General features: G+C 31.1%; 1 protein-coding gene across 39 annotated transcripts in view; it reads left to right on the top strand.

The window, feature by feature from the left end:
* The window catches only part of LOC130897163 (ankyrin-3-like), a 217,828-nt gene that overhangs the window by 79,487 nt on the left and 121,159 nt on the right, over window positions 1-17,182 (top strand). For 12 of the 39 annotated variants that reach the window (XM_057805843.1, XM_057805841.1, XM_057805859.1 and 9 more), the window contains 4 exons: window positions 5,165-5,429; window positions 10,206-10,430; window positions 11,962-12,122; window positions 12,196-12,407. In XM_057805843.1, the coding sequence (XP_057661826.1) occupies window positions 5,165-5,429; window positions 10,206-10,430; window positions 11,962-12,122; window positions 12,196-12,407 (863 nt within the window). Of the gene's footprint in view, window positions 1-530; window positions 621-5,164; window positions 5,430-5,722; window positions 5,741-10,205; window positions 10,431-11,961; window positions 12,123-12,195; window positions 12,408-17,182 lie in introns of all 39 variants that reach the window. The other 27 variants (XM_057805835.1, XM_057805871.1, XM_057805875.1 and 24 more) reach the window with 3 other exon arrangements.

Here is a 17,182-nt window from a genome sequence, read left to right as displayed (position 1 = left end):
TATCGTTTCTAGACCAATATCATGTAGAACAGCAAATAAATCGTTATGTTACATATATGATTAAAAATGTGAAAAAACTGGCTTCGTTTCGAACAAAAAACATGATCATGAGCTTCATATCTGTGCTATAATCTACTAAATCTCTTTAAGACCTTCAACAAAGAATCGTAACTGAAAGATAGAATGTGTACTTTATACAAAGAATTAGTTGAAATTAAATTGTTTTTTTTTACAATAATTATAATAATCTGAGCCTTTTTCTCGAAAAGATTCGTTCTAAAAGAAAGATACTGGCTCTTTATCAATACTCTCTTACTTACTTATTTCAAATTAGGCCAAAAAGACGAATCAATAGAAAAATATACAGTGAACTGCATCTAAATAATTGTTCCGCATTTTGTATTCTGTTCTCTGAAATTATTTGAAAACAATGAGTAATTTCGTACAGTTTTGTATCCATATTAGCAGGGGGTCAAATTATAATAAAAAATCCATTACATAAAATTTAAATCGACAATCCTTAACAACAGGGGAGGATGTTTTGGAGATATTCGGTGGTACTGCGCCACACGAACGCCACGTCTATCTGCCATATTTCTGCGGTACTTCAGTTGTAAATCGTAAGTGATAATAAGAAAAAAAATATTGTACCAACAACCGAAAACCTGAAAGCCTTAAGCGTACCACTTCTATCTCCACATAAAAAGCAAACATTTATAGTATTTAAACTTTTAATACACATTTAATATCATGACTTGTTCATGAGTATCAATAGCTCTTTCTATAAAATTATAATTGTAGCAGAACCTTATTAAATATTCATATTAAATGAACAAGAAAATCTAGAAATTGCGCATACGTCGGATCAAATCAGTACCTTATAAATTTGCTTCTTTGTTTAGTCTCTGTACAAGAAATCAACAATCACATAAATATTTTTGGAAAATATCTATTTCAAACTTACTAAAGTCAATTTATTACAGATATGTGTTATGAAGAAATTATTTTTTATTAGACGTTCACTATAAAAACTGTTATTAACTGGTAATAATTAAACGAAGATGTACTCGATGCCCCTGACATGAAAAAATACATAGATTTGTTATTTGTATTCAATTCGAGTAAAAATACAATTAATTCTTTTATTTTTGAAATATGATGAACCAGTCATGATTATTTATAACATTATCTACAGATTCCGTTGTTCCTAATGAAAATTCACAATTTTAATGAAATGAAGTCTCAAAAATTTGAAATACGAAAATAAACTTTTAAACCAATAACAAAATATTTCTCTCCTTTAAGCACGACTTCAGTTCACACTATTTTCTTTGAATAATCAGCCATCATTAGACTTTGAACGGAAATAAAGCACCAGACTGCACCAGAAATGATGATACGCAACGAACAGAACGTCCAAAATAAGTGGTTACACCAAAAAATATGTAAAAGTCCTAATAATAATGATGGAGAGAAGCTACTTTCCAAATAGGTGCCGCGTTTCCTCACAGTGGGATAAAAAAACTGCAAATGTATGATTCAGAATACTATTTGGTGCAGTATATGCAAAAAAAGGTTTTTTCTTTCATAAGATTATGATCATAATCATAGATGAGACCTGATTTTACCATTATGCGCTCGAACTAAATCAGTACCCATCTGAACGAACATCATGGCATCTGTATTTGAAGATGATGGTTGAATACGATGAATTTAAATTCGAATCACTTCCGCACCTACTAAACTTACGACTGTAAGTTGTTTCAGTACCTTAGAAGGAGAATTAATTGAATCAAAAGCCAAGAAAAAATGCTCTATAATAGAGAAGTTGGAAAAGTGTTGGGCTGTGTATTAATCAATAAATCTTTCTTGATGAATATAACGAAGTTTGACTAGGAAATTTTCTGATTTATTATATTCATATATATCTTTTCAAGTATGTTTGCGAGGTCGCCAAATTGACTATTCGTTTATTAGATGATATTACATTGAAGTCAAATCCATCAAATCGTTTTTTTAGTCCTGGAAACAAAAAATAATCACTCGGATCTAAATCAGGAGATTTAGAACCAATTCGTTACCTATAGCTGGGTTTTTTATATGAACAATAGAAATTGTTGTACATTTATAGAATCCCAGTGCAAACGCGGTCATTTTTTTGCAAAAGCCTCATTAAATGAAATAGAATGATTGAAGTAAGCTAATATTTTCATTTTTCAACTCATGTTCGTGTCAGGAGGTAACTTAAAATGTAAAAGAAAAGGGTGTCTTCGATGATCGAGATACCGTTATTATAACTGAAAAAATTATCCAAAATTATCAAATCAGAACTTTTGAAAAGTCATTTGGTAGATGAAGAATTTATTCTTTATGTTGATCCACCTCATATTTTGAGGATGAAGTTTCTAGAAAAGATTATATTGGCATTCTTACTAGGAGCTCACAAAAATGGGCTCATGTTAGAAATGAAACAGTAAATTGAGGCTTTCAAGTTCTTTTATTTAACTAATGGTTTATACCCTCTGTGTAAACATTTGTCTTTGCTCACTGTTAAAAATTTTAACAATTTCAGCAGATTAATCCTAAATATGACACACAATATTTCATGTTCAATACCTCAAGAGAAACAGAGAATGAAAAAAAATGTATAATTCGCAGGATTTGTCATACAACTATTTTATAGATATTCATAGTTTCCAGATAGTTATGAATAACTGGAATGGTAAGATGCTTAGAAATTTGATCTTGTTCCTACAAGAAACAAATCAATAATGGAGAGGAAGCACCTTAGATCATCAACAACAGGAAAATTCAACGCTATATTATATTTCTCGTTTCCTACGTTGAAGCCACAAGGTTTTTTTCAGACAATTATTAGAAACATCTGCTCAAAACCTGGCGCACTAGGCAGAAACCTGATTTTTACTAAGATGGATTGAACAAGTTGGTTTTGCGTTCTAATAAATGCTTCATTTTGTTATTACACAGAAAATTGAGGTATTTAATGAGGAAATTGTGATTATTTAGGCTTCTTGAATTCATTTGATTGAAGCCACATCGAATTAAAAGCGAAACGATCGATACAGTGCTAGTCAGATACCAGTATTACGAATTGGAAAACGTACGAAGCATTTGAAATCTCTTATTCTTCTACATCGGAAATCTCGTAATTTATACAATATTTTATATTTATCCGCAATCTATTATTCATTTTAGTGTGCCTTCTTCAGTAATCTTCATGCTACCCAAGTAGCGAAATGTCTCTTGGGGTTCTTTGAACAAATTTTTGAATGATCTCGTAAAACACGCATAGCAAATTGATCACCTGCAACTCGCTCGATTGTAAATGATTTTGAAGTCGCCGCCTTCACGTTTAATGTTTACAAACACTACTTTGCGTAATATTTGAAAATAAAAGCTTCCGAAATAACGAGTTTTTTTTAGTTTCATTTATAGATGTCGATTTAATCCACTTTTTCTATGATTTCATTCACTCAATTAAAAGCAATAAACTCGTCTTGTTATAATTCATTTTTCGTAAATAGTTTCTTGTTATAGCGATTTTTCAAATGTTTTTTTATACTTAAACGATAGTTCAATTATTCACAATCTGTTAATTCGTAATATGTTTATTCTACTATTATTACCAATCGAATTTTCTCATGACGGGATCTGTAGGACATCCTCAATGCCAGCTGTTGATTATTACATCAAAGTAGTTTCAAATGGGGCTTGAAAAATGAAAATGTTTAATATAATTTAATCTCTATGTTATGAAAAATTTTTTATTTCAATTTTCAGGATAAATAATCTTAATTTGGGGTTTCGGTTAGGATATAAATTATTAAATTATCCTATTAGATGAAATATCCATTGTAGCTTCTAGCATAACCATTTTAATGAATTATTTCAGCTTTGGAAGAGATATTGCAAATGTATCTAAGAGTATCGAAATTAGATATAGGGATGAAATGAAGAATATTTCCAGTTATATCGAAAAAACTAAATCCGGTTAAAGAATTTGAAATTTGGGAACAACGTTTTCGAACATTCCAACATTTAAATGAGGCCGAATTTTGAAAATCTATATTAAAACAGATCTTAAATCAAGATTTGAAAATATGATATCCTGAAAAAGACTTGATTATTCTTTATCAAAGATATAAAATTTATTTCATATACTTTCGATCTTCTGCTAAGGTTTTGTTTAATTAAATTATGTAATTAAATATTTTGCTTTCATTCTAGAAAGACTCAGAAAAAGTTTTAATATATTTGATTGTAGTTCACTGCTTCTTTCACCAATTCCGCTTATATTTTCTTATGTTTTTCTTTCAATTCCTCTTCTTAATCATTTTGAGATCCTTTTGTATTTTTTTTATGACCAAGGAACTGAACATTTCTTTCTTTTTCTCTCTGGTCATATGTTAACTATTTTTAGTTGTCCACTTTTCCTTTTGTTCGTTCAGTTTTATTTCTCCCTGCCCTGTTTTTGTATTCCCTTCTTTATGACAATTATTTAGAACATTTTATTTCTAAATTATTTTTTGTGTTGTTCCTATTTTCTATTTGTCTACAATTTCCAATAGTTCTTATATATTATTTTCTAATATGCTTAATATTTATCTGTATTAACGCTTGGGAGATTCGATTATTGTTTCAGCATTTTCTTCAAACTATTTACAAAAAAAAGGGCTTAGAGAAATTTAGCGTAGATAATCCCAACAACTGGCATTGAGACAAACGCATACAATTATTCCTTGGTTACTTTAATTTGCGATGCAACATGCTTTTTGTGTTATAAAATTTGTTTCATGTAGTTTGTGTGAATAATACCATTTTTGAAATTATAAGATTGCGATTATTATAAAATAAATGATAAAGCTTAAAGCTAGCTCACTAAAGGAAGAATGAACGAAGTAATATTATGGCTGCTTTTTTTAGAATATTTGCTAGACTACTACTACAATAATATCTATCTGCACATGAAGGAAATTAGTCCATCAGAAAATTTTGGGATCAGAAAACAAGTTGTCAAAAGAATAAAAATCTTTTCCTCTCTCTTCAAATTCAAAATTACATGGAACAATCTTCTTGTACTCCCTAATTCAATTGATTCGTCCCTTCCGACATAAACTGACTTTTTTGTTTTGTTTTTTTCCAGGTGAGGACACCGTTCTAGGTGATCACACATACAGATACCTCACTGCAGATGAAATGAAATCATTGGGAGATGATTCTCTACCCATCGACGTCACTAGGGACGAAAGAATAGACTCCAACAGAATGGTTTCTAGCTCTGATTCTATGCCTCCACTCATTATAGAAGATACTGTTAGTCCTGAACACATTACTCAGAATTATGTGGAGTACTTGAAAAAATATGCACCAGATAATGTTGATATTAACAAGCTTCCAATAAATATAGGGTGAGTTATGTTTTTGTTTATATTTTTAGCTATACGTGATAATGTATTTTCAACTTGTTTTGATTTCTCCTCTGTATTTTTCAAATAGCAGGAATTCACGAAATACTGCCTTTAGGCTGTTTTAATGAAACTTTTATAGCTTATATCCTTGTTTTAATTAAATAATGAGATTATTCTCCAATTGAATCAATACAGTACACGTGAATGAAAAGTCTTGTCAATCGTCATCATCATTTTGTATGTACCTATCGAAGAGAAAATAATATTTGTTTTGTTTTTTTGTAATGCTTCAGGAAACTACACTGGAAAAAGTAAGTTTTATTAATTATTGTTACATATTATTAAAAAAATGATGAAATATTACGTTAAATAAAGCATGATATATTAGTTTTCAATGATAAAATGTACGTACTTCGTGTCACTGCATTTAATTATCCTAATTTTTTGTAATTGTACCTATTCATTAACATAAAACAACGACTGAAAATTATTTTATTCCGATAATACTCCACACACCAACTCTAAAAATAAGTTGAAGATCCTGGAATAATGGAAAGTCAACAAAAATTAAAAAGAGCACTATAAAACCTAGCCCCAAGCTTGAAAGATGAATTTGTGTCTTGTGGAAATAGTCCAAGGTTTGTTTGGCTGTATAATATTTTTTATCTAACAATTTTGATAACAATAACTCCAAATTGAGTGTTAGCTTTGCCTCTTTCTCATCTTCGCTAGACCATCATATACGTCTAAGTTAAGACTATTCCTGATTCTACGACAGTCGTTTATGGCACCCCTGAAGTCGATTTCTATAGTGTACCATTAGAGCTTATAACTTTAGGCGACAATATTGATTATCTCTTCACTCGATTACTCATCCTTTCATTCTTGAAAGCGATACTGAGCACACAAATTTATCGTTTTGAGAAACCGAAGGTAAACAATTTACTTTTGGTATCTGAAGAAGACAATTTGGTTATCGAAACGCGCGTCAGACGGTGTAATTATGAGTGTTGGTGTAGTTAAATAATATTTACTGAGTGTTAGGGTTTCTACGTCATACAATATATTGAAAGTAGACCGTAGTATTTCGTAAAAAAGTCTTAAACATAACCAAAATTTATTTTATATTTTAATATGGAAGTTTCTATCAACAGAAATGAGATGAACACATTCTTTACTAAAGATTTTTGTAGTTAATTGTTCGTTATTCATTTTTGCGGATTTATATCAGCAAGAACCTAATCTAGATAAGAATAGGATATGAGGTTAACTTATACTAGTCATGTAAAAACATTAATCAACCAAACCCTGCGGTTTTGAACTGTAGTAAAACGAGGATTCTTATCGATGGCCATCAAAATCTTCATTCGCAAAATATACTAAAAATGACAGTGCACAATTTACTTATGGCGTTCTCAATGTTAGGTGTGGCGTGAAAACTATTCTCCAGCACTTTTTGTAATTTTCTGGAGGAGAAAAGAGCATGGTGTTAAATCTGGTGAGTTAGGCGGATGTGGACAACCAGTGGGAAATCAAAAGTGATTGTGGCACTGATTTTTCATGACTCTTGATTTGCACGTCATTTCGTATACATTTCAGTGTTATAATTAAATGTTTGAAAGAGCAAGTTCCACTTTTTATATGTTTTCATTTGTTTTTAAGATCAAAGAACGTCTTAACAGTTTTATCATACTACTCCAAAACAATCTTTCCTGGTTGAAAATGTGGGACGTATTTTTTCACCACACTTTGTACAATTCTTTATTGTCAAACAATTATCATATGTTTAAATCGCAAAATCCAGTCACAATGAATAATAAACATTAATATATTCAATCAAAACAAATTAGTTACATTCATACATAACCTCTAAACCGATTCCTATTACTATGCTAATAACATTCTCGATGATTCAGTAATAGCATCATTGCTAATCTAACTACGATCTTGTCATTTTTTTCTTCAGTTTTCACGACACCTTCTCTTGCGAACGTTCGTGAACTGTGAAAAGCGATTTTGGTAGTGCGAGGCTTCCGCGTATGAAAAGTGTGGTTGAATTTGAGTTAAAAGTAGGCGACAGACACCATCTTAGGATTAGATATTATTTGTGTAGAATTAACGGGAAGTTCAAGCGTTAATTATTGAAAAAATTGTGAGTTAATTTTTTTTTTAATACTATTTATGAAATCTAATAATATGACGAGTATTTCTGACAACAAAAACTACAAAAAAAATTATATTTCACCAATCCTCTGATCCTCATTTCCTCATGCGTTGCTCTGTGTTTTTGACTCTTGACGATACGAAATTACAACTTTTGTTTTTATATGAAAACGCTATATGTTAAATGTTTTTCTTCCCTCCTATTTTTATTTCTACAGCGGCTTCAAATAAACAATATTAGTTATCACTATAGAGATCATAAATTTCTTTGTATTCTCCAATCACATTTAGTTGATGTACAATAAAAAATTTAAAATTATTTGTATTAGATTTAGGTTATTTATAAAGATATAACCTCAATTTGGTTTCTTATCAAAATCGTATTTACTCCAAATGTATATCGTGCGATAAAATTCAATAAATGTTTATAAACATACAAATTCTGGTGTCTCAGAAGTTATAAAACACTTTCAAATTGCGTTATTATCCTTGGTGCACCAAGTCATGATATCATCACCCAATTTATGTATTTACGTATACTTCTAACAAATGCGACTATAATATTATTATTTGTTGTTTTACAAGGTTATGATATTTGTCGAATTAGTTTAGTTTAGTAAGTTTGAAAAATGGACAATAATAATTCATTTCACACTTTTATTTACTTATTAAATCGTAGACTAACCATTCATTCTTACTTATATACCTGAAGAAGACAACGGACTTGACTCAAAACTAATAATTTCCAACTCATTCAATTCTAATTAAATAGAACAATAAACATCCAAACTTTCATTTTCAAGCAGGCAGAACAAAAAATGAAGAAATGGAAGTTACAATACAAAAACTAAAAGCTAAAACAATAGGGATAACCAAGCTATTAGGTGTTTAGTGAGGGAACGAAGAAGAATTAAAAAGTGGTACGATGAGGTTGATAACGAAAAGAAGAAGAATAAAGAATTTTGAAATAACTCTCACTAACTAATCAGGAGGAGAATAAGATCAAATTCATACATAAAATAAAAAAGTTTGTAGACCAAAAAAAAAAAGAAAGTGAGGACAAAAATTAAAAAGGCATTTTTAAATTGAGAAATAAGATAAAATTACCAAGAAGTATGTTTATTTTGTATCAAAGTTGTACAAAAGGTGAAGTAGAAGTAGAACAGTATATTCCAAATTAAATAAGCTTGCAAAAAGAGAAGAAGTTTTTATACTATTCGATTGCTTACCAGCCATTGTTTCCATTTTAAATATAGGTGACTTAGATATACCAAATAAGTTATTAGACTTCTGAAAACGACTCTGAAACTGAAGCATGAATTGGTCACAAATCGACAGAATTTGTGATCAAGCTAAGTCTTACATTTCGTAGATTGTGAGCCTCAAAGTTCCCCAGATCAAAACTGCTTTTATAGAAGACCATTTATAGATGTACAGTTATTAGGAACCGCAGTATCGAGGATGACTTCAAGGAGGTCGAATCCTTGGCAAGACACTCTATAATCAGATGAATCAGAATTTGTCTCTTCCTCAAAACTTTTCGAGATGGAAGTGTGTTGTAAGAAATCCAAAGAGTAGATGTGGTATAATTTGGTAAATATTTCTTTGATCTCACAGCAGTTAAGTTACAAAGAAGTAGTCCAGACCTCAGATTCTTCGTATTTATTAAATTTTCCATTTTTCTATAGTCGATATAATAAACAATGGAATAGTGTGAACCATTATGTAATTATCATCGATGTCTGGCGCTGGCAGACGACTTAACTCTGATAGCAAGAACAAGAAAGAAGTTATAGAAGTTAAAAAACCATAACCTTGGTGATAAGATATGTCAAATATCGAGATAAAAGACTTTCTGAACCACAGTAATTACACGACTTTGTGGTACTCGTGAAATTGAAATTAGACAGATAGAAAAGAAAATCAATAAGGAAGAGTGAAAAAGAAGAACCAATAAAGAACTGAAAGATTTATTTATAATGAGGAGAAATGTACACTGACAGAGATGGTGGCTTTGATGACAAAAGAAATCTTTGGACTACTTAATTGCCATAAATGTCACTATTTGAAAGGTGAAAACGAGAACTAGAAGAGTAGTGTTATCATTTATATATATAATAAAATATGTTTTATTGAAAGAAATTGATATTTTATTTCAATTTCGTACTTTCTTACTTATGATAAATTCAAAACACGTCATATAAATATCGAAAATTCACAATTATATTATCTGAAGCGCGTTTCGATAACCAAGTTATCATCCTCAGAGACCCTGAGTAAAGGTAGTGGTAGAGGTAAACAGTGTGTTCATTAGTAGCTACGTTTCGAATTTTTAATATTTCTTTCGTTTGTTTGTTGAACGTTACACCATAATAATCGCGTAATGCTAATAGTTCAATTTGTATAGAAAAACGTGGTAATTAATCCACAAAATCTTAACAATATTTGACATCAAATGAATTCTTAAATAAGTTTGTTTCTAATATTTACTAAGGAGTATCTTCTAATAGATATCATGCTGATAAGATTACAATTACCTATTCTGAACGATCGATCCGATTCATTTCAGTTTTTGTTTGTTATCATAATAAAAACCTAAAATTTTCTTTGCAGTTTCCTGGTTTCGTTTCTGGTTGATGCTCGCGGAGGTGCGATGCGTGGTTGCCGACATTCGGGCGTGCGAGTGATAGTGCCGCCAAGGTGCGCCCCAAGCCCCACAAGAATAACATGCAGATATGTGAGGCCTCAAAGAACGCCTCATCCGCCGCCGCTGATGGAAGGAGAAGCGCTGGCGAGCAGAGTTTTAGAATTGGGGCCTGTGGGCGCCAGATTTTTAGGGTGAGTATTACATTTGGAAACAAACATAATTCCGATACACCTCATTATGTTTTAACCACTAAAATATTGTAAGAAAAATCGACAACCAACGACATGGTCAATTTCATAATGTTTTATAAAAAATATAACTAAATATCGGGATTTTCTATTATCTACTCAGTTAATATCCTTAAAGACACTATTTTAGTTGACTAGTTTACAATCAAGAACTAATTGTAGGATTTGAAAACGTGTTAAAGTATGCAGCCCGACTATATTCCATTCACACTACGACCTGCGTTGATGGAGGTATAAAATAAACAATAAATCTCCTGGTTATCATTCCTTTAGTTCCTTATTTCAAGCAGATATTTAGATCGTCAAGCTACGATAACTTTGTTTCAAAAAACTGTTCCGTTTTCTGCCTTCACATCAAAAAATACAATACAAGGAACGCCTTTTCCAATAGAATGTCATTTTGGTATTCGATAAATTTTTATAGTTGTTAAATTTGTATAAGATTATGAACTTTTTCGTAGTGCGATTAGATTCATTAACTTCAAAATTCAATATTCATATTCTCTAGAATCAATTCGCTTAATATTTCTATCGATCAATAAAAACATTCAGGAAAAATTTCACACATGCGGATCTATTTTCTTTGGATTATTATTTTTGTTAGAAAGTATCTGCTTTTCCAAAATATAAGAATGACGTTGTATATTTGTGAAAATGTCACACAATTTGTTACTAATTTCCACTTCAATTAGATACGAGAAATAATCAAAAAGTTGAATAAACAAAACAGATTGGACATATCAAACCTGGATGTCATTATAGATTTTACTTTAAATTTTTTTTCCATATATCATTCAAATTTATTCCTTTTCCTCACCTCGGATGACAAAACTTCCTACGTCCTTTCCTATTATGTAACATTTCTAACAATTGTACAATTAATATTGAATCTAATTCTTCTTTATCTTCGATTCTTAATTTTTGGAAAGATGTCTCTGCGATAGTTTCTCAAGAAATTTTTTAATGTGTTCTGTTAATATTGTTCGAGAGTTTTTTGAGCGATGAATAGCCATCAGTATTTTTTAATTTATAATATGAATATTTTCTTTTGAAAAAAGGCAAACTCTCACCAGTACCATAACCAAAGTGGAGAAGATCTTTTTAAGAAAAACTAAAAACTTTTTTATAGAGGTACTACTCTTTCGTTTTTTTCTATTTATTAGGTATCAAGTTTGATGAATTTGAATTCAATTTTAATGTTCAATGAGACAATTTGGGTTCGAAATTTAAATACAAGCTAAAGGAAAAGAGATTACAGCCATTAAATCTACAAACTGACGGAAAAATTATTGTAAAGTACGATCTAGTTTCAGATAGAAACATCCAATTTCCTTTTTTATAAAATCCTTGTTTTCTGATCCATATCGAATACCAAATAACCGTTTTTTCTGTCGTTAAATACAAAGAAATATGAAATAAATTTAATGTTTTCTGAGTATGAATGCATGGATATAGTTTTATTTTTTACTTTCAGGCCAGTAATTATAGAAGTACCTCACTTTGCTGCTCTGCGCGGCAAAGAACGAGAAATCGTGATACTTCGATCTGATAATGGAGAGTCATGGAAAGAACATTCGGTGGATGCTAGCGAAGAAATACTAAATCAAGTCTTACACGACAGCTTCGAAGCAGATGGTAAGCATTAATTTGAATCCAATAAACTTAGGCCACGATTTTTCAGACAGTTTATCTATTCATTCGTTTCCAGATTTGAGTCAATTGGAAGATGTATCTTCGGGAAGAATAACAAGAATAGTGACTCAAGATTTTCCGCAATATTTCGCGGTGGTTTCAAGAGTAAGACAAGAAGTACACGCCATAGGCCCAGAAGGCGGTATGGTGTCAAGCACGGTAGTGCCTCAAGTTCAAGCAGTCTTCCCAGAAGGAGCTCTTACAAAGAAAATTAAAGTTGGCCTTCAGGTAAATTTATTCAAACCTCGTAAAGGGGTCCCTTTGGATAAATTGAGAAAAATTACTGTTAATCATATACCAAAAAAGAAACGGTGGTCTTTGATTTGGTGAATTTTTTTATTGATGTTTGATACATTTTAAAAACATGTTGAAATACATTTTCTACTAGAAAAGATCGAATAAAGGATATTAGATAGAAGGCTTCTATTATTTATTAGAGACTGAATATAATATCATATATTTTGCTCCAGATTTTCTCTGGAAAAACTAGAACTACATTAAGTGTTAAATTACAGTGGTCTTTTAAGCCCAATAGAAAAAAAATTTTCATTCAAAAGGTCGATTATATTTTAAAATAATTTCAAACCTATGTATTCTGAATTTCTGAACTTCCAATTTTGAGCCCCACGAGAAATAATCGGTAGGTGTCGAATAGAATATTCTTAGATGCCATTTTCGTAATAAATTTACACAATTTTCAGGGTAACTTTAAATTCTAAACGATTCTAAAATGGAAGACAGATGCGACTGGAGAGAAATATTGAGAAATACTAAATTTTTTGGAAAATTGGTAGAAATTCTAAAGATATTGGTTAATTGTGAGAAAAACAAGAGGAGAAGAAAGAAGTAGAAGTGTTTGAGGAGAAGCCAAATGACACACCAAAGATAATCTAAAAAAGACAAATAAGTAGAGAGGAAAGTAGAAAGAAGAAAACGACAAATAATTGATAGAAAGAAATCATGGGAAAATTTTTAACAAAAGAAAATTGAAATGAAAATAAGGAAAGTTTAAAACGCAGTATGAAGGAAGAAAGAGAAAACGATACGTCAAATGGAATGGATAGAATGACAATAAAAACTAAAACTCCAGCACTCTGACGATCGGAAGGGCATAAAGAGTTCTGGAAAAGAAGTTTGACAGTTAAGCCTTTCGTGAGTTCTATCGGGCTTAAAAGAATATCGGCCAGCAAAATTTTTAATACAGAAATTTCTTAGAATTGTTATGGAAGCACTAAATTGTATCAAACATCAAAAAAAATTATTTTCTAATTTTTACACAAGCCAAATTAAATATGTAAATACAAATTTGTTAGTATTTTTTCAAAAAAAAAATTGAAAAGAGAATTTTGAACACATTTAGAAATTTTATATTCCATATTTTACCAAAGAAAGTACAACTTATTTTTTTAATAAGGTAGCGGTGAGTGTTCTAGTCATTTTTTGAAAATGTATTCTCATGTTAATCTATCTATCGACCTAACTGCCTGAAGTTACTTAAATTATCACAAAAATGTCATAAAATAACGTTTTGTGTTCTGATTAGGCTGATTCGAATTCATATGTTGAATAATAAATAATCAAGTTCAAGTGAATTGGAGAGAATTAATCATTTATTTAATTATTGACAATTCATGTAGTTAGAGCAGGAGATTAGGGATCAAAATAAATAAAAGAAAGTCTAAAAGCTGACTCAAGTAGTAAAACATCTTACTTCGAACACTAATTCTCTCTCTAATCTCTAAATCGCTGCTGGATCAGTTTTTCCATCCTCGATTTCTTATTTGCAACATATTGAATTTTACTGGTTTTCCGTTTATTTTTTAGATTTAGATAATGCTAAGTTTATACTGATAAGGCCCGAAATTAAGTTTCAAATAACTTCATCCAAAACGGTTGGAGAGAACTAGCTTTGTTTGCTTAACTCTAGCATTATCCACAATTCGAGTTTCATAATAACTAAATGACATTTCAATGCGAGTACTTAATTTGTTCTAATTTGTAAAGAGATGTAATTAGTAGGCACTTTATTAGAAAGTGAAAGAATCGGGCCTCGCAATTTAGTGAGGATTGCAATTTGATTACATGAATGAGGGGCAGTAATTAAACAACTGATTGCATGTAAATATTATTCTTTATTTGGGCACGTTGTTATGTGAATAAAACTCCCACAAATATAAATTGACGTAATAATTTAAGTAACGATGTCACCGAGTTGTAACTATTTATTAATTTTAATGAATTGGCATAGTACAAATATTTTAGTAGGGTATTAAAAACATGACAACACGTAGAACGTTATGATTCCTTTTTTAAAGTGTTTTAATTTAGAGATTGTATCGAAACTTGCTTTAAATATTCCACATTCAAGAGTTTACAAGTTTGCAGTAAAAAAATCCTCAAGTGGTAACAATTATATTTTTGTGGAATATGTTCGATATACATACAAGGTTTGGGATAATCAAGCAAGGCGGCAATACACGACTTTATTAGCAAACTGACGTTAACCATATACATAAATAAGACAAATCATAACTTACTTGTAAACCAAATCATGTAATCTACATAGAAGTGACGTTGTAACGATTGCAGTTAAAATTTTAAAGAGCTCATTAAGTAGTAAAACATATCAAAATAAAATGTGGGAAGTAACTTAATTATATAAATATTTACAGTAATTCAAATTCCACAGAATTTCTAATATACAATCGGTGTCTTAAGTATTTTTGTAAAATGGTCGAAATTATCATGGTATTTACATTGGTGCCAGATCTTTGATTTTTTCAATTAACGTTGTTTTTCGAATAGATAATTATTCAATGTTTTTCATTTGATGTTTTCTTTGACTTGTCATAACAAATTCGCGAGAGCGTAAAGTGTCAACAATAAAATTACTAAAAAATAAGTTTAACAAAATAATAGAGCAATAAATAAACCGTGTTAGTATAACCAGTTTCAAGATAATATTTATGTCACTTGTTCTCGGTTTTTTCAATCATTAATCACGTTTAAATTAACAATCTTCTTTCTACATATTCTCCCAACAACGAAATCAGTTATCTTGGTAGAAATATTGAATTTCGCTTATTATTAATAATCGTGACTACAGGGTAAGGTTCAATTTCATGGACTGTATGTATTAGTTTAACAAAAAATACTGTTATTTTTGTATCTGCACTTAATAAACTAGGAATAATCTCAAATAATATATATCTTGAAAAAATTACTGTCTAATGAATTAGTAAAAGTTTCATTTCATTAAACAATATACAGGGTTTGTCCGGAAAGTAATAGGAATGATTTTCTTCCGCCGCGATTGTACTTCAGAGCGTGCGCGCACCGACTGGATTCGGTAGAGGGCGTTCCTAGCTAACAAACGAGCGGCTGGTCAGTTGTCTCCGAGCACCTGGAGAGTCAGGACAGGCATTTTCGCGCGACGTGTTTCTGTGAGTTGTGCAAGCCGAAAATGCAGCGTTCGTTAGAGCAGAGGTACGCGATTAAATTCTGTGTGAAACTCGGTAAATCTGCGACAGAGACGTTTGATATGATCAAGCAGGCTTATCCAGATGTTGCTTTAGCAAGAAGTGGTGTGTTTCGGTGGCACCAGGCCTTTTTGGAGGGCCGGGAAGAGGTCGCCGATGAAGACCGTGCTGGAAGACCTTCGACTTCGACAAACACCGACAATGTGACTCGTGTGCGCAAAGTTTTGAACACAGACCGTCGCCTAAGTATTCGTTTGATAGCCCAGATGTTAAATTTACCAAAATCTGTGGTTCATGACATTGTGACGGAGCACCACGACAACGCCCCGGCTCACACCGCCTTCCAACGCTTCCGAAGCCGCCCTACAGCCCAGACTACAACCCCCCCCCGGACTTTTTTTTGTTTCCTCGCCTGAAAAGGCCGATGAAAGGCAAGCATTTCGAGACGACAGAGGAGATCCAAGCAGCATGCACCGCGGCTCTCAAGGCTATTCCGGAGAATGCCTTCCGTGACGCCTTCAATGCTTGGAAATCGCGCTGGCAGCGCTGCATCGACGCAGAAGGAGCCTATTTTGAAAGTTTTTAAAAAATTGTAACGATTGGCTCAATAATTTTTTTTTAAATCGACTCAGTCCTATTACTTTCCGGACAAACATGACATTCTATGATTATTCTACCTTACAACCTCTAAATATAGCAGGTTTTGCTTTACTAAGAATGAATGAATGAACCAAATAAATACACACTTTTCTCAAGTTCTAGAAGCCACATTTTTTACGTAAGATTGAATTTGATATTATTCAGATATATTTTATTTCCTAAAAGTTCCAGTGTATTAGATACTTGGATTTGGAAATTGTCAAGCTAATTAAAGTGTATTTGGGAATGAATTTGAATATACGGCACCAATTAAGCTCACTTTAATGAATTAATGTTTTAATCAGACAAATCTTGATTCAACCATGTTTTATATGAATGAACACACCAATCTGGTTGAACTTTGCTGTAAATTACTCATAAGATTATTAATCTTAAAAAAGGTTGATGATGTTTTGGCGATTTGTAGCTTCTCTATTGCAGTAATCGAGCCTATTTACTAATAATCCACTATTTTTGATTCCCCGAATCTTTAAATAGTTTGGTTGAGTTACCCTCTGGAAAACAGCTGGAAATTATATTGACCTTGAAGCTTATAATCATAACACAAATCATTCTTTTCTAGACACACACAATTTATTGCAACTTTCAATAAATACATTAAAGATAACGTTAAAATTATCAATTATATCATTCAAGTATATGAAAATATTTTTCATTTCTAGACAATAACAAATTATCCGATTATAAATACCACTATAAATAATGCAAGCAGTTTTCGAGATAATTGAATCATTCTATACTTTTCTGTATATACCCAAATGAAGCATGCGACGAAAATATTTGTGTTACCGTGGAATGTTTATATCAATAGTATGTAAAAGTTTCCAGTTTCTAATTTTTGTTTAGATAATTAAGAATTCTGGA

Source organism: Diorhabda carinulata, chromosome 8 (assembly GCF_026250575.1).
Source record: "Diorhabda carinulata isolate Delta chromosome 8, icDioCari1.1, whole genome shotgun sequence".
Classification (NCBI taxonomy): Eukaryota; Metazoa; Arthropoda; class Insecta; order Coleoptera; family Chrysomelidae; genus Diorhabda; species Diorhabda carinulata.
The sequence above is the reverse complement of the archived record's forward strand: the minus strand, read 5'-3'. Positions and strand labels throughout refer to the sequence as shown.